Source organism: Crocodylus siamensis, chromosome 11 (genome assembly GCF_052110815.1).
Source record: "Crocodylus siamensis isolate JL-2025a chromosome 11, ASM5211081v1, whole genome shotgun sequence".
Taxonomy (NCBI): domain Eukaryota; kingdom Metazoa; phylum Chordata; order Crocodylia; family Crocodylidae; genus Crocodylus; species Crocodylus siamensis.
The window spans coordinates 26,823,999-26,849,137 of NC_143405.1; the positions used below are offsets into that span (position 1 = coordinate 26,823,999).

Here is a 25,139-nt window from a genome sequence, read left to right on the forward strand (position 1 = left end):
CTCAAATATCACCTCATATGTCCACCCCAGTAGTTTCCAGAATAGGGCTCATAATTCATACAAACGTGGTAGTTTATGCTACTATTAGGAGTTGTGAATTCTGTTGGATTCACAACTAGTTGAACCCACTCTGGGACACAGTTTTGGGAACCATTGTCCCTACAGAGTAGGGGTGCCACTGAATCTGTAAATGAGTGTGTTTGATTAACTTAGGGGTGTGTATACTTCTTGGAGAGCTGTAGGTGGGAGTGTTGTATGCGTGTATAAAACAGTATATAGCTGATTGCTTTCAGCTTCCCATGAATGTGTGATGTGAGCAGTTTTTTTCAGGCTGTTTTGCTTCTAGTTAATGAAGGACTTGATCTGTTTGAATTCCATCCTCTTTGTTAAAAAGCCTCCCCTGTGTCAGAGCATGGTCCTGTAGAAGAGAGAGGGTTTTTTGAGTCTTTTGGTTCCTGAGACATCAAATTTTTTATCAGGGAGATTACCTCCACATCCCAAGAAGTGACTTCAGTTTGTGGAGTGAGCCACAATGATCTTCTCAGGGCTGTGCATCTTCACCAGCACAGCCAAGAAGACAGCTGTCACAAGGGAAGTAGCAACTGTATTCTAAAGAGCTTTCAGAGGTAGCTTGAACACCTCAATTTAAGACTATATGGGATAAGGAAGGCCTAGATGGGTAGAGTATAGGTGTACCACTGAAAATGGATAAAGTCTCTTGGCCATTTGTAGATGTTAGGGAGAGGAGGTACTTCTGTATGAAAACTTTTGAAACAGCTCATGCTTTTCTGAGCTTGCCTCTGCATTCTCAGTTAAAAGATATGATGCCCCTGTTGCTGAACTGACTAAGTGTCCAGGAAGGCATGTAAGTTGGGGAATGCATGAAAACTCGTTGGGGTAAGAATGGAGTGCCCTACCCTGTACAGTTCCTTCTCTGTCAGCACAGAGGCAGTAAAACTCTCCCTTATCCCTAGGCTTGATATTTTTTCAGATTAAGACTTTTTCCTGCAAATGGTTGCAATATAGTGGTTCAGACAGTGTAGATGGCCCAGCCCTCAAGCCACTTACTGGCACAATAACTGGCCTCAAGCAACATAAAATTTCAAGAAGTACGCCTCTGGCCTGGCAACCGTACCAGGGGCAGAAATCTGCCTCTTGTGCTTCCTACATTTGTTTACTGCGTGGGACAAGACCTGTGCAGTAAATACATGTACAATTTGTCCTGCCTTTGCTTCTCATGTCAGAGGTGGAAGGAAAGGGGCTTGAACTCTCTTCAGACCTACAGCTTGACAGCTCAGTGCTCATCAGTTGTACCCAGCCTGTTTTCTGTTCCAAGGTCTTCTAACACAGGACTCAAGGCATACTTTGTCACACTGGCCTCAGAGACCCCTTTCACCTACTCAAGACAAGAATCAACTCTGCCATGTACTAGCACCACAGACCTTAGTAGATTTGCTCCTGAAGCATGAAGTGCCAGCCAATTTTTTTATTCATGCTTGGTACAGACTCCAGACCTGCCCTCCACGGTGAGTCCTTCATCTCAGCATCACAAACCCCCTTGAACATCTGCTCAGAATAGCATAGAGCACATAACCCCACAAGAATACAGACAGGAAAAAATAGGAAGAGGTGCTAGGCTATGGACATATGAACACTTTACCACTGGGTGAAAGGGAGCAGGGCATTACTGTCTGTTGACTGCATTTGTGCATAAATGGAAAGTAAAATGTTCAGTTTTTGTTTGGTTTTTTATAAGTACCATCTCCTTGTACCATGTTTTGTCTATGTCCTCACTTTCTGAATCATAAAGACTTAAATAGTACTGTCACCTTGTAACACCTTTTCCATGGTTGAATGCTCTTGTGAACCAGATGCTGAATTATGGAGTCCAATTTGTGTTGTATCCATGATTGAAATACTGGCCCTTTGTCTGGATTAGCTTTGAATTTGCCTGTAAGCAGTCTATCCTGTTTCTTCCCAATATAGCTCTCCTGCCTAGATGTTGAACTCTTCACTTAAGACCACTGCTAAGACTAATCAAGGCTGTAGTCTGGGGCTGTATACTGTTCAATGACTCTTAACTACTGGTCCAGGCTTCATGGAGCAGATATGAACGATTGATACAAAACACTGGGGGCCAACCCCTTCGGCAGGTTTGCTGCACTGTCCTCAAGTGCCACTCCAGTTTCTTTTCCCTGCCCAATCTGTTCTGCTTTCTACCATATCTGTCACTGTGCTGCCTGTCTCCTTTGGTCTGCCACATGCCACACACAGCTCGCTGATTGGGAGCCCCAGTGGAGATAACAGCACTGCCCTTCTACCTCATTGTTGTCTAATCTATTCTGGCTAAACCTAAATTAGTATTTTAAAAACACTGTTACTTCTGCCACCTGGTCCAAACTAACACTAGCTCTTTTATTTTCACTTATGGCACTGCCCGGATGCTATTGCTAAAGGGGAGCAATTGTGACAATTTAGAGTAGACAGCCTTTATGTTCTTTCAAATCTATGATTGGATTTAAGTTGAATTCCTGTCCCCATTTTCCTTACCCTGTTCTCTAAGTCACTCGACCAGACCCTGACCCTATTTGATCCAGCTATGGATGCAGGACTTCAGTGGCAGAAGTTTCTCTGTGCCACTAAGAGGACCAGTAGTGCTGACAGAAGCTTTCTTTGTGCTGCTCTGGGGACCAGAGGGTATCACCTGGAGTTTTCCTGAAACTGTCATGGGGCCAGTGATACATGCTGGAGATTTCCCTGTGCCGCCATGGGGAGAAGCAGTACCAGCAGCTGGGTCCTACCTAGCACCTGCCCATCTGCCTTTGACCCAGGCTGATTTATGTTGGCCCACAGCTTGAAATGGTTGCTGACTGCTGTTCTAAGTAATTATTTGTAGAAGCTTGTGCTTTGTAAAAGTTTAACATCAGCAGTTCAGGTCAGTCATCTTGAGCATAGTTCACAGCTTGCCTTGCTCTCTGAATTTAGGGACGGCTCCAACATTTAACCATTATGTTTGTCATCATGGTATAGTGCCTAAGGGCCTGCTGAAGTTGGGTCATGCTGTACCAGTACATATTGTACTCTACATCAACCATGAACTGACAGATTAAAATCCATGCATCAGAGCCACAAATGGGGAAAGAGCAGGAAGAAAGGGTGACAGTATCGCACTTAATGATCCTCACCGTGCTACTGTGATAGTGTAGAAATTCTCACTTCTGAATATTTTGTTACTTTAAAAATATCTTAGTGCTTTTTGGCACAAGTGAAACACTCATAAAGGATTCGTATGGACCAAGGAAATGCTTTTGTGGGCCGATTTGAATGCCTGAGGCATAATCCTGGAGAAGAATACAAAGCAAGCTTACCCATTGCAACTTGATAGGGAGCAAGTAAAAAAACAAAAAAAAATAAAGCTATTGCTTTTGCAGTTTGTGATTCCAAACATGCACAATGTTAATTTTACCCCAGCCATACAAGTAGGATATCAAGACATGGAAGTGAATAGGGGGCATATTCTTACTTTCTACTGCTGTTCAAAAAATCAAATTAATTAGTGATGCTCAGTGATTCACAGAGAACAGATGTAAGCCACATGCTGGTGGACTACTCACATGGTCTTGGTGCACAAACTGAGAGGATCTTCTAACCCCATCGTGGATACACAGATATAGGACTTGAGAAATCTTACAACAACATACCCTCTGAGATGAAAATTATAGCAGCTTCTGTATGTACATGGTTGTGTTTATTGACTTACTGCTTGAATCTCAGGCACTGAATTAGCCACAGATGTTTAGCAACTTTATTGGTTTTGCTGAAAACAGGGAAACTTCTATTCAGATTGGCTCTAAGTCTGGTTCAGATGTAAACTGGTTGAAGCCGCATCATAAATGAGGCTTTGGCATCGAGAACTTTTTAGGAGATGCAGCTACACTGCCTGTAAGATCAGTTCAAGTGCTGGAGATTTGCCCACCCCACAGATTTTAACCATTGCAAAATAGGTTTGAGTGGTTTTGGTAAATTTTCCTCAGACTGAACTGAGCCATTATACCTTGGTCCATTTGTCTTAAAAAAGCTAAATCCAAGTGACCCTTGTGAAATAATCCTGTTCTTTTCTCTCTCACTCCTCCCCTTCTCCCCTCACCCCCACACTCAGCTATCCAACTACTGGGGTAACTACCATGTACCTAAGTTTTTAGATTAACTAGAGTTTTTAAAACTTTTTCAGGCTAGAGCAGGGGTGGGCAAAATGGTGGATACAGCTGGCAACTGGACTCTATTTCCCAGCAACCCCTGCCCACAATACCAGCCAATTTCCATGGAGACCCCAAGAGTGCTAGAGCCATGACAGCATGGGCACAGGGCCAGGGTTTCCAAGGAGACCGGCCCCAGCAGCTCTGGCATGGTGTAAAGCTAGGCAGGAAGCTGCTCCGGGGTGGGATCATGCAGTGGTGTCAACATAGTCTAGAACAGAGGCAGAGCTGTGATCCCGTCTGCATGCCCCTGATTGGGGTGTACAGGTGGCAGATCACAGCTCTGCTGTGGCTCCAGACCATGCTGTCACCACTGCAAGATCCTAGTACCCGCCTCGGAGCAGCTTCCGGTCCAGCCGCATGCCCTGCTAGTGCTTTCTGGTCTCCATGGAAACCCTGGCCCTGCACTGTCACAGCTCCTGCTCATGGGTTCTCCATGGAAACTGGCTGTAGTGATATGAGTAGGGGCTGCTGGGAAATGAAGTCTGCTGTGGCCCCAGTCCAGCCTGCAGGCTGGATATTGCCCATCCCTGGGCTAGAGCAGCTATTATGATGATTTAGTCTGATCTCCTGCACAGTACACACCACCAGGCAACTAAATAGATTTCAAGTTCAGAACCTGTGCTTAAGTTAAGACTCACATTTTACAAAAAAATTCAAACTTTTATTTAAAATTTCCAGAGTTTGCCACATTCCTTACTAAGTTGTTCTGATAGCTAATTATCTTCACACTTTTGTTTCATTTAGATGTTTTTTAGCCTTTTTTTTCCAGTCTGAGTTAAGCTCCACTTTTCCAGCTATTGGTTCTTGTAGCTTTGTCTGGTAGACTGCTGATGAGACTTCTATCAATGTCTGTTTTGAGTGTGTTACCTCAGCCTCTTCCTTCATGAACTAAATAGATCAAGCTCCTATAGACATTCACTATAAGGTATGTTTCCCTATCTTATTTATTCTTACAGCTCTTCTCAGAAACTTCTCCAGTTTATCATCCTTGTATCCAGTATTCCATTACTGGTTGCACCAGAGCTAAATACATAGGTAATGCAATGCCCTTTTACTGCCTTGTATAGTCAGCTGTTCACGTGGGAAGATGGAACACTTCTTTGAACTGATTCTGTAGCATAATGTAACTAGAGCAAGGCACCAGCGTAGGAGGATTGCCACTTGTGACACCCACCCACCGAAACACACCCCTGCACCACCCCTCTGCTCTCAGGCATTTTCCCAGCACACAAAAACTGCTGGTTATGCTTCTGGATATTGCATGTCCTCTTAGTTTAAAAACACTGGTCTGCTCTGGAGTCAAGGTACACTAATTTCTGGGACTGAACTCCCAGAAATATATAAGATTTGGTTGTTGATTTCTTAAGTTCTCTATATGTCCCATCTTTTATAATAAGTAGAGGATAATGTGAAATACCTGAATTGCACAAATACTGAGGTGCAGACAGGTTGATGCATGTTGAAGCAGTCTTTACTGTCAGAGAAGATGCATGGAATTGAGTGTTCCCTGGATTTCTCACTCTTAGGCTTTAGACACACTTTACATTTGTAGCACTATAATATGTCCTTTTAATGCTACAAAAAGCAAGCATTCATATGTTCACACTGTGGGCAGCACCATAAAAAATGTTTTTGTTCTAAACAGGAACTTCTCTATAGTGTTGTGTTTTTAGAATTTTTTTTTAATGGGTGGACTCTGTAATATTGCTGCTAGTTGCTGTGCTTCTGTCCTGGCCCAAGGGGGCCAGGGGGCTGAGGAGAGCACACCCGTCAGTGTCAGTTTTAACCCTATCACAGTCGCTGTTTGAATTGGCAGTAGCTTTTGGTTGAGCAGCCAACAGCAGCTGCCAATTTGGCAGTGGCTGTAACTGTTAATATTATAGTTCTGGAGCCGCAGCTAGACATTAAGTGAAGCTGATGAGTCAACTCTGCCCTTCCTGCATACCCAGCATTCAGCCATGTTGAGCCTGTGCTATGGTGATTAAGTTTCTGGAATAATTTTTTTCTTTGTTTTGCCTTCCCAAACCAAGGTAACATGCATCTTACTGTATTTTTTTTGCATAGCGCAAGACCCCAAATAAAATATGGGAGCAACAAATAGCACAAGATAGTCATATTGCAGCATTCCAGTGTATAAATCTGCTTTCCTGCTTAAGATGTACATCCACATTTTGGAAGAGATTTTTTTGAAAAACAGTGCATATGGTTTGCAAGAAAATACAGTAAGTTTTCAAAATCAGGTAGAGTACTAAAATAGGATATAAAACAAAAACTCCCTAAGCAATAACCAAACTTACCCTAGCTGGCTAGATGCCTGCCCAGATTAGAGGGTCTTACAGCACTTCTAGAGATGTCCAGGCTCAGGCTCTGGCAGGCCTCATGGGGAAGAGAGTTCCAAAGCTGAGAGGTAACTACCAGGAATGATCTCCCACATTTTTTGCCAGGCAAACATGACACACTGATCTTATTTGCAGGAGGTTGCTTGTGACTGATTTTGGCATCAAGATTGGGCTTGAAGTAAAAGGCAGTTCAGTCCCAGACCACTAAGGAACTTATAAATCAAGCACCTTGATGTGCACCTGGAAAGCTATAGGAAGCCAGTATGGACTCTGGAGCACTGGTTCTGGTGACTCTCACCTGTCAAAATTCAGGCTGCTGCATTCTGTGCCAGCTGTAGCCTCTGGACAGTCATCAAGAACAGTCCTACATAAAGCTCTTTGCAACAGTCAAAGTTTATAAAGTTTATGAACGTTAATATAATGTGCACTATTTCTCTTGTAAGATGTATCTTGTCAAATGTTATGAAGGGGTCAACATTTTCTGCACTTTTTTCATAAATAATTGCCTGTGCTGTCTGACTTAGCCAGGCTATTATAGGGTATCAGAAAATGTAAGGTTATAGGAAACTTCTGTATTGTATTTGAGAAATAGCATGGGATCATGCAATTAAAACTCTTGTAATATACATACATAAAAGGCCTGTTAAAGAAGCATGCTCTGCCTTAATTTATATTTCTGGCACATCTGTTTAATCATTCACTGTTAAAGTTCTTATTTTCATTTTTTGGTGGAATAGGTACTATTCTAATATAATAAATGGCGTAGTCCATCTGTCCATCCATAACACTCTTGAAGCACTCTGATTGATTAGTGAAGTCGATGGCACATGGGGGTGAGGCACGCTGGAGGTGGTAGTGGCACAGGGTTCTGGCTGAGGGGGATGGCAGGCCAGGCTTCCCCAGAGGACACCTACCCTGCACTGGGCTGGATGGGGGGACAACACGTTTGGCCCCAGCCCTCTCCCTAGCCAGAGCACTATCACTGCTTTGGCTGGCTGAGAAAGGGTGGGGGTGGGACAAGCAGTGGAGCAGGGGGAAATATGTGGCCAGATGCCAGCCCGGGCCTGAGGTGTTTTTGCGGGGCAGAAGCAGGGGGAGAGATGCCCCTGGAGGGATCCCAGTTCTGCTTCCCCTCTGTGTTGCAGCAACGGAGAGAACGTGGGCCATTTAGAAGCAAATGCTGAACCCACGGGCATCTGCTGAACACTTCTTCTGCCAGTGCCATGCCCAGACCCAGTGCAGAGTGGGTGTCTCCAGGGGAGGACAAATTGGTGGCACTGCTCAGGAGACAAGCAAGGATCCCCCTTCTCAAATCCCGCTGCTGACTCCACCTGAGTCGTTCTCGCCCACTTCTGGGGAGCCACAGCTGCCACTGGGGAAGTTGCTGGTGCTCACCCACAGAGTTACTGGGTGTTGCAGCTGCCTGATCACAGCCTCCTCTCTGAGACCTCCTGGTCTAGGCAGCCTGGCACCTGGGCCAGCTGCTGCAAGTAGTGGCATGGCTCAGCGTGGCTGAGAGCAGCAGCAGGTCCCCTGAGAGGAGCCAGCTGGCCCCAGCAACACCTGAGCCAGCCTGCACCTGGCCATCTGGAAGCATGGCTGCTGCCATAGGGGCCAAATGGCTTCTCGCAGGGGACCTGCTGCTGCTCCTAGCCATGGTGAGCCCCAGTGCTGCTCGCAGTGACTGGCCTGGCGTTCAGGGTGCCCAGGCCAGGTAGTCTGAAAGAGGCTGTGATTAGGCAGCTGTAGCGCCTGGTAACTGTGGATGAGCACCAGCAGCTTCCCTAGCCATGGCTCCCTGGAGGTGGGTAAGTGTGACTTGAGCGGAATTGGCAATGGAGACTGAGGGAGGGGGATCCCCACTGTGTGCCAGGCCTCAACCTGGGCATGGCCCCAGTGGGAAAAGTTGCTCAGCAGGTGCCCCCGGGTTCAGCACCTGCATCCAAATGCCCATGGTTCATCCATTTTTGGAACCCTTTCAAAGAGTTCTTGTACCTTTGTACAGCTGACACTTTGAAGCATTTCAGAGGGTATTTTAATGTTTTGAGTGTTAGTGTGCCTGTACCTTAAGACTCCAAACTTGCCTTCTCCTTTTCCTATGCTTTTTGGCCCCTTTCCTTTCTTCTTGTCCTTGAAGCTTAACTTCCTGGCAGGCTGAAACTGGCAAAGTGAAGAAAGGAGGCATTCTCTTGCAGTTCGCCTATCATTAGCTACCTTCCTCTCCCCAGCACATGCCATGCTACTACTGGAATTTGTATGGTACCCTGCCAAAGTGCTGCACAGGCCCTGTATGTGGGGACTGATAGAAGACCAGTCTCACCAATATCTTGGGCTTGTGCTCTTGGAATGGGTGACACACACACTCACTCACTTTCCCCAAGGTAAATGGCCAGAGCTGGTACAACTAAGTTAAGGAATGGTTTCCAGCATGCACATGTCTGAATCCTGATTTGGGCCCAAACTGTATCCAAGACAGGCTGTTGGGAATGGGATGCTCTCCCCCTCCCTTGAATCAGAAGAGTACCTCAACACCTGTGCACAGTCCATTGTCTTGGCTTTCTTCCTCGTGTCCTGGATTTGCTGTGACACTTCATCAGTAGTCAGGAAGATTATAGACTTTGTGACATCTTAATTTTTTTAAAATCTGCCCTGCTGTTTTGATGAGCAAACGTGTTTTATGCTGTTTTTGAGCCTTGCCAATGCCAGCAAAAATGGGGTCCCTTTCTTCATGAATGATTTCAGTGATTTAACCTGTAGGATGAGAGGGTGTAGCCTGAGTGTCCGTCGGTCACACTTAGTACTCTAGCTCTGCTATTGCTCCTCTGTAGAATTCTTGATCCTGGTGCAGCTGTGCTGTTGCATTCAGGGCTATTATCAGTGTAGAAAGGGGTAATGGGCACCTATACACATGCAGGATGTCTGCTCTGTGCTAATTAGCATGTATCAGAGCAGATTTGATTAACTGAGTCTGATGGAGTGTGTTTAATTAATGTGCTCCAGCAGCCTTCCTGTCCAGTCTATTTGGTGTTCCTGCACTTCAAAATAGTGGCAGGTGTGCTTGAACCTAAAGCTTGCTGAAGGAGCTTTAGTTCAAGCACCCCTGCCACCATTTTGAAACAAGGAACACTGAATACATGTGATCCTGTGGGCACTTTAGTTGGAGAGGCTCTCAGAGGCGCTCTAATTAAAGCTCCCATACCTGCACCCTGGATCATGTGTATAGATGCCCTTTGTGACTGTGTGAAAAGGCTGGGTAAAAGCAGCTTACCCCTAGGAGAGAAGGGGAATTATCTTTTCAAGGGCACAAGAGTGAGACTAAACCAAAACAAGAGGAAATAGAATGGGGAAAGAAACAAGAAAAGGGCATCAGGAAAGACTGATGGAAGGTCTAGATGAGCACCTCATCAGTAGGCCTCCCTATAGACATTCGGACCATACGGTGGTGGGAGCAAGGAAGTAGCTGACCATTTATAAGACTCAGCTCTCACCTGCAGACACTACGCACTGCTACTGATAGTTGCAGAGCTGGTAACTTTAATGTGGCAGGTCTTCATCAAAACTCAGTTGAAATAGCAAGATCTTAATGTTCCACATAGAAGATGCAAAGATGGTCATTCATGTGTCACAGATGAGTGCCAGAGGTCTGTGCACCATCCTCCAATGTGGGGTTTGGATTATTTACAATTAGTAGGGTCATACTATGTGGACACAGAGTGAAAGACCAAAGTAAAATGTGAAACCATAGGCAGCTACTTCATTCTCTGAGCACTTTCTACCCTGTACAGTGAATGAGGCAGTCCCCCATGGAGAAAAGTGTTCGGGTAATTAAGAGAATCTTGGGCGCTCCCCACATGTGCTTCTTTCTGCCATAGGGACAGAAGTTGCACATAAACCTGCACATAAAATGGTTGAAACCGGTTTGAGATAAGCCTAGTTGAATGTAGTATTGGACTTAACTAGTTGAGCTCAAACCAGTTAATGGAACTTCTGTCCAAGAACCCTTCCTGGTTTAAGTTAAACCAATGTCCCCCAGCATGCTGACATGCTCTGCACTCCTGGGCTGGGCTGGGCTGGGCTGGCTCTGCCCATCTATTCCCTAGCTGGAGCAGAGGCAGGCAGGGGGGTGTGGCCAGTCCCCCTAAGGCAAAGGGGGCAGGGAAGAAGTTTATTCCTCCCTTTCTCCCCCCTCCCACCAGCATGGACCTGCCAGGCATTTCTCTGCTTGCTGCTTCAGCGGCAGGGGCGTGCCAGCCCTGGCAGTAGCCCAAAATGAATTGGCCAGGGAGGGGATTTAATTCCCCCCTCCTTGTCCCACCGGCACAGACCCAAGCCGGGGTTTGCTTGGTGTTTCCTCCTTGCTGCTGCAGTGGCAGGGGTGCGGCCAGGTACTGGCTGGTATGGCCCGCTGAGGCAGAGGCAGCAGGGAAGGGGGTTAGTCCCCCTCCCTGCCCCTCTGCCAGATGCCAGAAGCAGGGAATAACCACCCCGCTTGCCTAAAGGAACCATGCTGTCCAGGCTCTGGCTGTGCCTCCACCCCTGAAGTGGCATGGGGGCGGGGAGCCTGATATGGACAGCACCCCCTGCTATGGTTTCCTGGGAGCACAAGCCTCTTCCCAGCAGGGGGGTTGTGTTGTGGTGGGAGTGGAGCAGGGTGGTCAGAGCTGCCTCTTTTGGCCTGAGCCACTGCAGACATGTGCCTGCATTTCCTGAGTGAAAAGAGAATGTCTATTCATTTGCAGATCAGTTCAATCTAGGCAGGTTAGACTAACGTGAAAAGATTTAATCATAGTTTAATCAGTTCATGCTCTATTTTTTTTACTGTTTAACCGTAGCCCAGGAGTGACTTGCTTTTTCCTTATAACATAATTTAATTCTGTGGTGTGTGTGTGTGTGTGTGTGTGTGTGTAGTCAAAATTTTCATATACATAAATAAAATATTACAAGGAGTTCTATTTTCTAACTTTATATTCAATACAAACCGAACTTCTTTTGTCAAATCAGGATATAGTACTTTACTTGCAGCTACCAGAACTTGTATCCACATTTTAACACTAGGCAAAAAACTTAGATCAGTAGGAAACGGGTATTCCATTGAGATCGGCAAAGAGAGCAGATTAAGGCCTTGTAGGTCTCTCCTATTGTGGTGCTTTTTCTGCAAACAGTGCAAAGTGATGTCTAATTCCAGTATTATTTAAGCAGCAAGTATAAAAAATGAGACTTGGAAGGTCCCAAGAGAGGCAGGCCTTGTCTTCTTGTTTTGAATTGCAAATAGAAGAGAGTGTCTGCTGATCTAGCTACTAATGCAGGAGTGGTGACCGTCTGTCTTCTGCTTCCTGCAGTCCTTAAAGAGTTTATTTACATTTTTTTTTCATGGTTCTTGTTAATAACTATGCTCCTCAGACATTGACAGATTTTTCACCTAGTTCGTACATGAGTTCCTAAGGTATTATCCAGATTTTACAGATGAGGAACTGGGGCCTAGAAAAGTCAAGTGGCTTATTCCAGGTTACAAAGGTGGAGAGAGGTATTAGAAAACATCTGCTGACTTAGTCCAGTGCCTTAAACATAAAATTGTTTGCTCTGGGCCTAAATCTTTCTGGAAATTGTAAAAGGAAGAGTTCAGAAGGATGGAGATGGCAGAGTCCTACCCAGCCTTTCATGCTCATGATCACCAGTGTAGTAGCAGTTCCTCCGTGGTGCTCCACATAGTTCCTAGAGCAGTGAGTCTGTAAAAGGTAGCCAGCTCCAGGAATTCCAGCACCATCCCTTTGACTGCGTTTGATCCACACGTACACTTTGGGAAGTTAGGTTTCATTGTAAGGCTGCCTTGTCCAGCATTGTATTCTGATTGATTATGAAATATGGATTTGAATGAATATTAATTGCCTGTCAAGAATGGTGGGGGGGGCGGGACAGGGCACCACCACCCTGCACCACTGCTTCCTCGCAGAAGCTGGTGGGGAGATTGCATGTGGTGGTGATGGCAGTCGCCACTGCCCTGCACTGCCATTGCTCCGTGTCTGGCCCCGCGCAGATCCCCACCAGTACTGCGTGGCTGGTCCCAGCAGTGGAGTGGTGACAGCTGGAAGGAGCTGCTGCCACCTGGGCTGCCTAGAAAGCTGCAGAGCCTGCCCCGCTGTGTGCCATGGGGATGGCTGGACGGTGTGGAGCAGGTACAGGGTGGGCCAGGTCAGGGCTGTGCACATGGATTCCTGCTGATCTGCTCCCATTGGGGTGAGTCTAGAATGAGAGCAGGGTTGGGGGCTGCATGCTGTTGGTGGTGTTGGGGACGTTCTGCGGGGTATGCGGGCTCCGGGCTGTTGCAGGGTGCGGGTGGGTGCAGACTGGCTCAGGAGTGCACGCGGCGGGCTCCCATGAACATCCCACGATACCCACAAACCTTCCCCCACACAATCACACACCCCACAAACACTACCCTTCTCCATACCCCTCCACACACACACTCCCCCACATGCACCCCCTCACACCTCTGGGAGGAGCACTGCTACACACGCACACACATGCGCATGCACCCCATACGCATGCACACACCCCTATATAACCCCACAGCACCCCCCACACCTTCCCCCAGACCACACACACGCCTCTGACCCCCTCCACATCCGTGCAATATACAAAAGTAAGACTTCTGAGGTATTATGCAGTCATCTCTACAAACACAACATGCAGACACATGAATCAGGACAACAATTTTTTTTACATAATAATTAAAATATATTATTGTCAATGTTTGAGTTTTAGTATATAATTTGGGGTTTTTTTCCAGTTCCAAGGTAGCAAACCCACTTCCCAAAAAGGAGTACTTCTTGGGGCATGGGGAGGGACTTCCAGTGGCAAAGGTCAAGGGCTAGGAGTGGGACTTCTGGTCCCAAGGTGGCAACCAGTGGCGTAGGGGGTGCTTCTGCCCTGAGCCACACACCTCACTGTGCCCCACCAAAAAACAGGTTTTGGATGCCTCCCCAGGGGTGCCAACTTCTGACCAGCCCCCTTCCTGGAGCACACCCACAAGCCTGGGGTAGCACCGCCACCACCTTGACTCTGGTCTCTGTCTGGGCCCTGTGCTGCCCAGGATACACAGGCCCTGTAGACCTTGGGATCTTGGAGTGCTTCTATTAGCCTGAAGCCTAAAAAGTAGCCTCCCTTGGTCAGCCCAGCCAAGGGAGCAAGAAGGCTGTCCCAGTCCCTCTCGAGCATGTATAACACAGCTGGCTATAACAGACAGCTTTATTAGGTAAAAAGGGTAGGAATGGGATGGGATACAAGTCAGAAGAGTAGCAAAAGAATAACCCTGAGCAAACAGAGAAGCTTGGTAGCCCTTTGATGTGCGACTCTAGAATCCTTTGTTTAAGTTACTGGCTACAACTCAGAAAAGTTGCTCGCGATTGCAGCCAGGGGCTGACTGACTGAGCCTGCTCTAGAGGCAGCATGGCTTGCTGGCTGTGTCCCCACAACATGGCTCTCCTCCCTCCCCCAAGATGGAGGGACTCTTAAATAACCTCATCATTAGGTTTCCACCAGAAGCAGCCCCATTGGCTCCCCCCTGGTATGTCCAAATTACAGCACCTTCCCAGGTGAGGGGACTAGTACCATGACCTGCGAGGGTGGGAAATTTGAGACAAAAGGAACAGGTTCCCCCTCCCTCAGGCATGTCTCCAGCCCAGGTCACAGCTCAGTGGTAAATGCAACAGATGGGGGAGGGGCTGCCTGCTCACAGCCATGAGGCAGAGGGGAGAGGGGCTTCCTCCACACCAGGTACCTGTCAAGGGGCAGGGCTACCTTTGCAGCCCATGACAGCTCACCAAACTCGGTAAGTGGCCATGCAGCCAAAATAATTGCTCGCCGTGTGCTACAAGATGGGCCAATGTTGTTCCCTTGCCTTGATATAGACCAGGTAACTGGGGACAAGAACAAATAAATCCTGTGGCTTTGCACATGTAGTTTGTCCTGATACGTGGGGAAGGGGGGAGCACCCTGGCATGTTTTCAGACTGTCAGCTGTGCTCGTGACAAATGGCTGCAGTGAAAGCAGAGTCCCTATAACAAGGAAAGATTGGCAAAGTGAAATATGCAGTCTGCTGGCTGACATTTCAGAACAAATGCAGGATTTCTCTACGTGAACAAAATGGCTTATGAGAGTGTTATGAAAAATAGCTTTATTCATGCTTCTTGAGACCCAATGTGTAGCAGTGTGTGTGGTCAAGGCTCAGTGTGAGCTGCAGGGCAGGGTGTGGGCCCAGAAAGATGAGGGTGAAAACCAAGTAGGGGTCAGATAGGAAATAAATTGGAAAGAGGAGGAAGTAAATGCAGTTGCCCTTAATTTGATCCTTCACAGCATGTGGATGTTCCATCTTTGTTTATATTAATATTTGACTCCTTTGCCTACAGGGTTTTAAGGAAAAGCTTTTGTTTAGGATACAGCCTCCATTACATATGGCTACAAGTCATGCAACAAAACAAGCAAATAAATATATTCAGAAATTAGCAAATAAAATATTTAGAGTCCTTGGCTAAAGACATTTCAGGCCAGAGCAAGCCTTTGTCTCTAGTTGACAAAGTCATGCTTTTCTAGGAAATTCAAATCCCTGAATTTTAGGCTAATTTTGAATATAAAGACAGACTTGTTCTGAGAAATGCATTAAACCTACTGTGCAAACCACAGACTATAAAGTACAAAATAACAGGCCTTGTGGAGAGGGACCACTTCAACACAGCTTTTGATACTGTTACATAACATCCTCTTAAAGAAGCTAAAGGAAACTGTTGTAAGGTGGATGCTACTTACTGGAAAACCATACTTGGTGTTTTACTCTCAAACTGGAAAGATGTATCAAGTGGGGCTCCATTGTGGCTTGTCATGGGTCTGGTATTCAATTATTGTTGTTAATTACTTGTGTCAGGGGTGTCAAACTCATTCAGCTATGTGGGTTGGATCAGGCCCACGCACTGGCTGCATGCATTAGAGGCCGTGCGCAGGGCTTGTCCAATGTGGGCAACTCGTGCAGCATGTGCCAGCCCTGCTCCAGGGCTCACGCATGGAGCCAGCACAGAGCATGTGCTGCATGAGGTGTCTGGCCCTGCATGCTAACTTTAGTGCATGGCACCAGTCTGTGGACCCAATCTGACCCCAGAGCCAACATGCAGGCTTGCTTACTCAGTAAATTGCATGCATGGGGTATTGAATCACATCATGGTGGTATTATAGAAAACTTCAGTTTCATAGCTCTCCTTTTGACTTAACAGACTATAAAATGCTTGTCTTCACTTGAGAGGTGTATAGTAGATACTAGGGAGATTTCTTCATGGAGACAAGATTTCATGTAAGTATTTTCAGCAGCCCAGTTATCTGCTTGTCCTAGTTAGGACGTATTATTCTGGGGACAGATGTGCACACAGAAAAATCAGCCTGGGTATGTTCTGTCAAGGAGGAGATGTGGAACCACTATATTCTGGCCAGAATTCTTTAATGCTTTCAAGACAAGTTGTTGAATACCTATAACTCAAATATTAGCTGTGTTAGAATCAATCTCTTAACTAATTTCTATGACGCAACAATACCTTACAATGTTTGTTTGTTTGTTTATTCAATAGATTTCTGAAGCTGGGAAAGACACCTTGCCTTCTTGGTTGCATTGGGAAGCAGACAGTAGCACCTTGGAAGGTCTCCCCCTTGATACTGACAAAGGTGTTCATTATATCTCAGTGAATGCAATGCTGCTTGTACCCAATGGCAGTTACGTGCCCCAAAACGCAAATGTCTTTTCCATTGAGGTTCATCCTGAAGACCACAATGAGCCCCAGTCAGTGCGAGTAGCTTCCCAGGACTTGAATGAGGGAATACCATTTGTATGTGGTGCAGAGGAGCCAGTAACTATCCTGACTGTAATTTTGGATGCTGACTTAACAAAAATGACACCAAAGCAGAGGATTGAACTTCTAAACCGAATGAGAAGCTTCTCAGAGGTGGAACTTCACCACATGAAGTTGGTTCCTGTTGTAAATAATAGACTCTTTGACATGTCAGCTTTCATGGCTGGTCCAGGAAATGCAAAGAAGGTGGTAGAAAATGGGGCCTTACTTTCATGGAAATTAGGATGCTCTCTGAGCCAAAATAGCGTCCCTAACATCAGCAATGTTGAAGCTCCAGCTAAGGAAGGGACAATGTCTGCCCATCTTGGCTACCCTGTTGTCGGGTGGCACATTGCTAACAAGAAACCACATCTCCCCAAGAGGATAAGGCGGCAGATCAATGCTACTCCTACACCTGTCACTGCCATTGGCCCACCCACCACTGCCATCCAGGAACCACCAACCAGAATCATTCCCACCCCCACATCCCCAGCCATTGCACCTCCCACAGAAACAACAGCTCCTCCAGTCAGAGAGCCTGTACCATTGCCAAGGAAACCTACAGTTACAATTAGAACAAGAGGACCTATTGTTCAGACACCAACTCTAGCACCAACTCAGCCAACCAGATTAATAGAAACTACCACTGCAGTCACTGGGCAGATTCGCCCAACAATGACCAGTTATGTAGAGCCTACTGCCGTGATTACACCTCCTACAACCACCAAGAGACCAAGAGTCACCACCCTGAAACCAGCCACCCCTTCAACCACAGATTCCTCTACAACAACAACACGAAGGCCTACACGAAGACCCAAAACTCCACGACCTACCAAGCCTTCTGGCACAACCAGAACACCAATAACTAAGCTGGAAACCGCCTCCCCACCGACCGGTGTACGGACCACTACTAGTGGGATTCCCCGTGTGTGGGAACCAAATGAGCCACCAAAGCTGACAAACCACATTGATAGGGTGGATGCATGGGAAGGCACTTACTTTGAGGTCAAAATACCTTCTGATACTTTCTATGATAAAGAAGATACCACAACAGATAAGCTACAACTGACTCTGAAACTGAAGGAACAGCAAATGATTGAAGAAAACTCTTGGGTCCAATTCAATAGCACTAGTCAGCTGATGTATGGTCTGCCTGATCACAGCCACATAGGGAAGCATGAATATTTTATGTATGCCACAGACAAAGGTGGCCTCTCTGCTGTGGATGCTTTTGAAATACATGTCCACAAAAAGCCGCATGGGGAAAAGTCTCCAGTTAAATTTAAAGCCAGATTCCATGGAGACCACAATACAGTAGCCAATGACATTAGTAAGAAGATATTATTGGTAAAGAAGCTGGCTTTTGCATTTGGAGACAGAAATAGCAGCACCATTACTTTACAGAACATCACCAAAGGCTCTATCTTAGTGGAATGGACAAACAACACTTTGCCCCTAGAGCCATGTCCAAAGGAGCAGATCAAGGCCATGAGCAAAAAAATTGCTGATGAATCTGGTAGTCCTAGCCCAGCCTTTTCAAATGCCTTAGACCCAGAATTCAAGCCTATAAACATTTCTGTGGTTGGCTCAGGCAGTTGTAAGTCCTTCCAGTTTATTCCAGCGACTGGAGATGGAAGGATTATCTCTGAGGCAACACCAACTTTGGCAGCAGGGAAGGACCCTGAAAAGAGCAGTGAGGATGACGTGTACTTACACACAGTCATCCCTGCAGTTGTGGTAGCTGCTATCCTGCTTATTGCTGGAATCATTGCTATGATTTGTTATCGCAAGAAAAGAAAAGGTAAGCTAACCATTGAAGACCAAGCTACCTTCATCAAGAAAGGAGTGCCAATCATCTTTGCTGATGAGCTGGATGACTCCAAGCCACCCCCTTCTTCCAGCATGCCCCTGATTCTTCAAGAGGAGAAAGCTCCGCTTCCTCCTCCAGAGTACCCTAACCAGAGTATGCCAGAGACCACACCACTGAATCAGGACACCATAGGAGAATATACACCACTGCGGGATGAAGACCCCAACGCTCCTCCCTATCAGCCCCCCCCACCATTCACAGCACCCATGGAAGGTAAAGGCTCTCGCCCGAAGAACATGACCCCTTACAGGTCTCCACCTCCATATGTTCCCCCTTAATGAGCAGCAGACTCTGTGCGGAGAAGGGGCCTCTAGTTCCACACCCGTGCTGTCTGTGGGGATGGATGGCCTGTAGATCCATTGCCAGCCAGAAACCAACACTCAGAATCCCAGATCCAGCCAGCTCCTGAGCAGCCCCCCTCCAGATACCTTCACTACACCTGAGTGCTTGTGGAACTTTGAGGACACTTGTTTTATTTTTGCCTAACAGCTTTTATTTTATTTTATTCATAGAAAAATTCTTCTTGGCTCAAAGGTATTTCTGACAGCAGGCTTCTCAAAGCATACGCGGACTTGAGCAAAGGGGCATGGATGGATGGACGAACATGCAGGCAGCACTGGGGGTGGCACTCTGGGTCTCTGCTGTTTGCCTTTAACACTAACTGTACTGTTTTTTCTATTCACGTGTGTCTAGCTACAGGACATAACATGAAAGGTAGCCTACAAGTAATTAAATTCAAGGGACTTTCTGAACTCCGTTAAGTTTTTACATTTAATCTGCTGTTTACCTAAACTTGTATGTATAGTTTTGGGGACAGGGGAGGGGTAGAGCTTTGCTAAAAATAAGCTCCAGGAGTGTTTCAAACCCAGTTAAAGAATGGATCTAGGGATAGTGGTTTTTTATCAAAGAAATCCTATTTTTTCATGTATCAAAGTACAGTCATTAGTTTAGTCAAACTAACTTTGGATGCCTCAGTTAAGCAGAGAGAAGCACCCTGCACATTAGGGTGCTGTTGATGGCCTGCTTGTATCCACCTTGCCATGGTACTAGAAAACAGATCTTGGAGATGAATAGCTCAGCTTAGCTTGGAAAAGAACTAATTTGTTAACAAAGAGCAAAGCTCAATCATGCTCAGAGAGGTGGCTGCAGCAACAGTGCTGCATCTTCATTGTGGGGGCATGTAGTGGTGTCTGAAAACCATCAGAACTGGGGTCTGGTAGGAACAGGAGAAGGTTTTACATTGCATTGACGTCTCCATTTAAACAGCAAGCACTGGTTTTTGAAACACTCCATGAGGTATTTTAGTGAAGATGCAATATTTTTATGTAGTGTGATGCTATATCCTCATTTTAAGACTCCTCCCTGAGCATAGTATTGGAACAGCCTCTCTCCTCCATCCCCTCTGGCTCTCCCAACCACCTATGCTGTGCGCCCCCACCAGTCTCTTCTGCGCACATGGACGCCAGCATAGCTGTCAGGTGGTTGGAAAGAAAAAGCGCCAGAAATAGTTCATAGTACAAATCAGTGAATTCTCAAATCTAATTTTTTACTAAATTTTTGATACAGCCTCAAATTGTTTTATTAAAAAATAATTAAAAATGGTAACGCTGACAGCAGTTTGTATGAGCTCAGCTTCTTAGTATCACTGCAATGGGACTGACTGCTTTGCTCACTTTAAGTTCTGTCTCTCATAGTCATTGTTAAGTATTAGAGACGTCTAGGTTTCTTGCCTTTTTAAAATGAACTTCCATCTGTTTCTCCTGCAAGATTGGAGTTGCCCCATAGGCTGCTCCTTTGTTTTTTTCCTTTGGACTAAATCATTTTAAGCATGGATTTTTCTTGACCGTTTGAGAACTATTTTTGGTATATTTAGAGGGAGGAAAAAACCCTTTGCAATAATGTGTCCCTGCCCTGGCCAGGGCTAGGGCTGGGCAGACTCTGGCTGACTTTGCACACCAAGCAGACACTTTAAGCCATATTGACTGTTTTGCAAAGTATGTTTGTGTGCTGACATGGCCAGTTACACGCTAGTGGATGAATGGTTAAAATGACCTTCAGCTCCTACTTGCTAGGGTGGCTTTTACCATCAAGCCTTTTCTCTGCTTGGAGATCTTGTCAATCAAAGCAAACACCATGTCTGATTTTGTTAGGCCCTCCTTGGCTCCACAGTCTGTTTGCTTCTGGACCTTCAGATAGAGTGGAGGGTCAGCAATTGAAGTGGCGGTGCCCATTTGACACAACCTCAGGCAAGTTTGTACTCTTTCTGGCTTTACAGGCATGCAGTTGCAAAATGCCACACAGTACAAATGCCACTCTTCCTTTCCTCCCTCTGTGCAGGAATGCAAGAGTGGCCAACCTGCGGCATGTGTGCCACAAGTGGCACAGGCAGCCTTTGCGTGTGGCACACATGATCAGGAAAAGGACAGGCAGCTCAGCAGCAGATAGAACAGGGAGCAGAAAGAAGGACAGGCAAGGAGCATAGGGCAGGGAGTAGAAAGCAGAGCAGCAAATCAAGCAGGGGAAGGAAATTGGCATGGCACTTGAGGAGGGTTTGGGCCTATTTTGTGGCATGCCTGCCAAAAGGTTAGCACCCACTGAGCTAGAGCATTGGCTTGTGTTTGAGTTGTGCAGGCTTCCCAGGAGAGGTCCAAGGGTCATCTTGTCCTGCTGATCTCTGGGGAAGGGGTGGCAGATTGTCATGCCCTGCTCTGTCACCCAGAAAGCTCTGATTGTTTTGTGCTGAGACTAGAGATGTGTCTATGAGAGGGTCACCCCCCCTCCCCGCCCCCCAGTCAGTTGTGCCAGAAGTAGCTGTGTTGAGGTCTGAGCTGACAGGGTTGCATCTCAGATGCCAATCCAGCAGACCTGAAGCTATCTACACACAAAAACCTCTTAAGCCTGAATGCTGCAATTTGGAAAGGCCTTCCAAACAGTGCTGTTGTCCCTAGCAACTGCAACCACTCCAGACTGGCCATGCGCAAGCGCAAACCCTGTCAGGCCTGGGCCTACCTGTCACCATAGAAACTGGAGGCGAAGGGGCAGTGAACAGAATAATAATAATAATGGCATTCTCATCGGCCGCCTTCCCCTTAGCGCCAGTGCTGTTTATTTATGCCACTAGACACTGTAATGTTGAGAGAATCTTGTATTAAAAAGTGTTCACCAACCACTGATGTGTTTTTATTTCCTTATATCATTATTTTAAAGATGTGTTTTCTGCATTCTGTAAAGAAAGATATCAACTAAATAAACCAGTGTACTTTACTACAAACCAGTGGGCTTGTGAGCACTTCCTCAGCTTCTCTGTGTCCCCAGCACTGAGGAGTCGCATCCTGCAACTGAGAATTGATCCCAACAAGAAGTACTAAAGCAAGAGCAGATCTAGATCCTGTCTGCAAGCTTCCTGGGCCCAGCAGGTGTTATCAGTGGCAAAGCAGACTCTCTGGGGAGTGTCTCTCCACTTCTTGGAGAGAAATCTGCAGCTTTGCTCTGTCACCGGCAGCCTTTGCATGCGACAGAGTACCAGTGTCCCCTGGTTAGTGTCTAGTGATGAAAGAGCCGAAGTGTGAGGTGTGGCGTGTTGGTGACTCCATATACCTGCTAGCCTTCCCCATGGGCAGGGAGGTGTATCTGTGTCGTCAAGGTCAAACAGACGCCAGAGGACAGTTACTGCTCTCTGCGGTTACCGAAGAGAATTCTGTTCTCCCAAAAGCACCTAATGAAAGGGTCTGAGGCTGTGGGGCTTTACCCTGCCCTTACTGACACTGAAATAACCTCCTCCTGCTGATCCTACTCAGGGGAGACCGCAGCACTTGGCCCTCTGTCCCCACAGAGCAGATTTAGTGTGGGCAGCAAACCATGGCCTGAGGGAACCACTTTTCTGACTGCATCTGAAGGGAGACGGGGATTTGAGACATCGTTTAACTAGGTTTAAATTCCGTTCCAGTTAAACCAGTTTCCATAAATCTCCATGGAGGCTGGTTTGAATATTGCACCTGGCTGGGTTTGGCAGTGGCTTGGTTTGCTCCCTGCTGTTCAAGCCATTGAGTTTTACTAATACAGCTGTTCATAGAAAGCCAGTGTTACTTGCAACTGTTTCAAATTGTTTTTCACAACACAAAATTTTCCCTACCAGGAAGGGTATGCTATGTGACTTGTGTGACCACTTACAGCTAAGCAGAGCAATTGCGATTTAAAATGTCAAGCCATAGGAAAATGAAACTTGAGAACACTGGGATCTGCTTGCATGGCTGGCAAAACAGGCAGTATACATCAGATAAGTGTTGCCAATGATTCACTCAACGCTGGCTAGCCCTGCTCAGCCACTAGTGTCACTCAGGCCTGCAGAGGGGATGGAGGTGGAGGTCATCCTCCAGGTGTTGGTTGTGCTGAGAAGTTCACTGAGGCCAGCTGAAGGGTGCTGCAAAGCAGCTAATAGATATCAGGCAGTGCTAATTTTGTCCCTGACACATTGGACACACATCCCAGGGTGCTGTTAATGTGACTTCCATTTTCTGTGGACCTCATGTAGCATTCCTGAAACACAGGTGATGATGGTATGTCTAAAGCACAGTTTCATGCAGCAACTGGACAATTTTGAAAGGCAAGTTTCAGAGTGGAAGATAGAGAAAATCAACTTGTATTCTAGATGAGTTGAAATAAGCTGCTGCCATTACAACAGCAAAGAATACCTTCTGACTGTGTGCCCTGTCTGCTTTCTAAAATACAGTATTAATTGATTTTAACCTGGCCTGAATGCCAGGCTAGTGAAAAGCACTGCCTAAATGTTTGCATAGCTGCCAGGCTGCTGACTGAGGCAGACAGGAAAGTGATGCTCATTCATGCTATGAAGAACATGCTTTTTTAGAGGTAGGTAATGGGTAGCACAGCCCAGCTGCTGCCAACTGCATTTAGCAAGTGTGAGCTTGACTTTTCCTGAATCTATCCTTGGGTTGTGGATCCTGCTGTATCCTAAGGCTGTGAATGGGATTGCTCAGCAGTGTGTTAATCCCACTGTGTACAAAGGAAGCATGTGGAGAGAATGAGAAAGTGGTAGCATTAAAAAAAAAAGCTGTTTGGTATTTAATTTTCAAGGGGCAAGTAAAGCATCAGAGATGGGCCTTTTGTGGGCCAAACCTAGCCCTCCATGCTGTGCCCAGCCATAGCTAAGGAGCAGTTCCTCTATCCCACTTGAGGAATTGGGAGCAAGGGGGAGTACCTGGTGTGACAGCTGATAAGACTCCCCAGGCCCACTCCATTTCCTTTCACTACAGAACAGGTATAGTGTGATGCTGGCTGAGCAAGATATCAGTTGGTACGATTCCTCCTTTCCTTCTCTACCTCCCCTCTCCATTGCACACTATATACTCTTAGGTTCAACTATGACAGAAGGTGGAGGATTCTATGCAGAGCTCCTCTATTTATGGATTCTTTATGGAAGCATTCATTATGACTTATGAGTGTCAGGTAACGCCCTTCTTGACACCTGCTGCATTTAAATTGAAACTGCAGTTTTTGGGGGGTATTACTAAACTGCTATTTCGTTTAGGCACCTAGCCCTGATCCCGTTACAGAAGGGTGTGTTTGCTACAAAAAGCAGAAACAAAGACATTTTTAGAGTCTGTGGGTGGAGTTAATTTTCCACTTTCAAGTTAATTTTGCTACTGAAGCTCCCTCCCTCGCGGTGTTGCCTCTGCCTTCAGTTGATTTCTAAGATCAGGAACAAGCTGAGAGCTCTGCTTTCCCTTACAGCTTTTGGCACAACCTGAGTCCCTCTTCAGTTTCCCAGCTCCTGGCAAAGAGGGTAGCTGCCCTGTGGAATTACTGCTTGGAAATAGCTAGAAGGTGCAGCACAGGGGTATCGGACATAAGGACTGGATCCAGCCCACAAAGCCCTGCCATCCAGTCCCCAGTGCTACCTCTGGATCTGAGCCAGGGGCAGGCAATTATTTTGGGCGCTGGGCCGCTTACTGAGTTTCAGCAAGCCATTGAGGGCCACATGACAGGCAGCCCAGGGAAGATGAATACTAATTTTCTAAATTTTTTAGGGGCCCCATGGGCTGGATAAAATGGCCTGGCGGGCTGCATCTGGCCCCCGGGCAGCATTTTGCCCAACCCTGGTCTGAGCAGACCCATACAGGGCACGGTGTGGGTCTCCACCCGCATACCCCTACCCAAGTATAGTTGAAACAGCACATGTGGGTCCTAGAGCAGCCGAAATGCATGTCACGTGGCAGAGTCTGGCTGAGGGGACTTAGCATGGATCCCAGACTAGCCAGAGCAGCCACTGGATCCAGTATGCTCAGAGAAAAGGGAGGAGAATCCATGGGCCTGATCCAGCTCACAAACCAGCCTCCCACCGCTCATCTGGCTCACAGGATAGGTGTAGCAAGAGCTGTGTCTTGGTGGGAATGCCAAGAGCTGTGTCTTGGTGGGGATGCACAGGCCAAGCAAAGAGAGTAATCAAAGTTACTTGTGTTTAGCATTAGGGCGAACATGGGTTTGCTCCCTTTGTCTGCAGCTCTTTATTCTGGGGCTCACAAAATACAAAGTCTGTTTAATGCAGGGGTGGACAAAATACAGCCCGTGAGGTGAATCCAGCCCACCAGGCAATACCATCTGGCCCAAAGGGCCCATCTGAAAGCGGAAGGACAATTATCACCAGCCCTGGACCTCAGCTGCCCTTCTGAAAGCCAGCACCTCCATACAGGAGATGTGGGTGGGCCCTGGACCAACAGCTCCAGCTCTGGTTCCTGAGCAACCAACTCCTGCCCCAGCCTGGCCTAACCTGCCTAGCTCCAGATAG

At 46.7% G+C, this 25,139-nt stretch overlaps 1 protein-coding gene across 4 annotated transcripts in view; it reads left to right on the forward strand.

Moving 5' to 3' along the window:
* Positions 1 to 21,605, forward strand: part of DAG1 (dystroglycan 1) — a 111,086-nt gene extending 89,481 nt beyond the window's left edge. For all 4 annotated transcript variants that reach the window (XM_090021860.1, XM_090021857.1, XM_090021858.1 and 1 more), the window contains one exon: positions 16,207 to 21,605. In XM_090021860.1, the coding sequence (XP_089877986.1) occupies positions 16,207 to 18,612 (2,406 nt within the window). In that variant the 3' untranslated portion in view covers positions 18,613 to 21,605. The remainder of the gene's footprint in view (positions 1 to 16,206) is intronic.
* Positions 21,606 to 25,139: the final 3,534 nt, after the last annotated feature.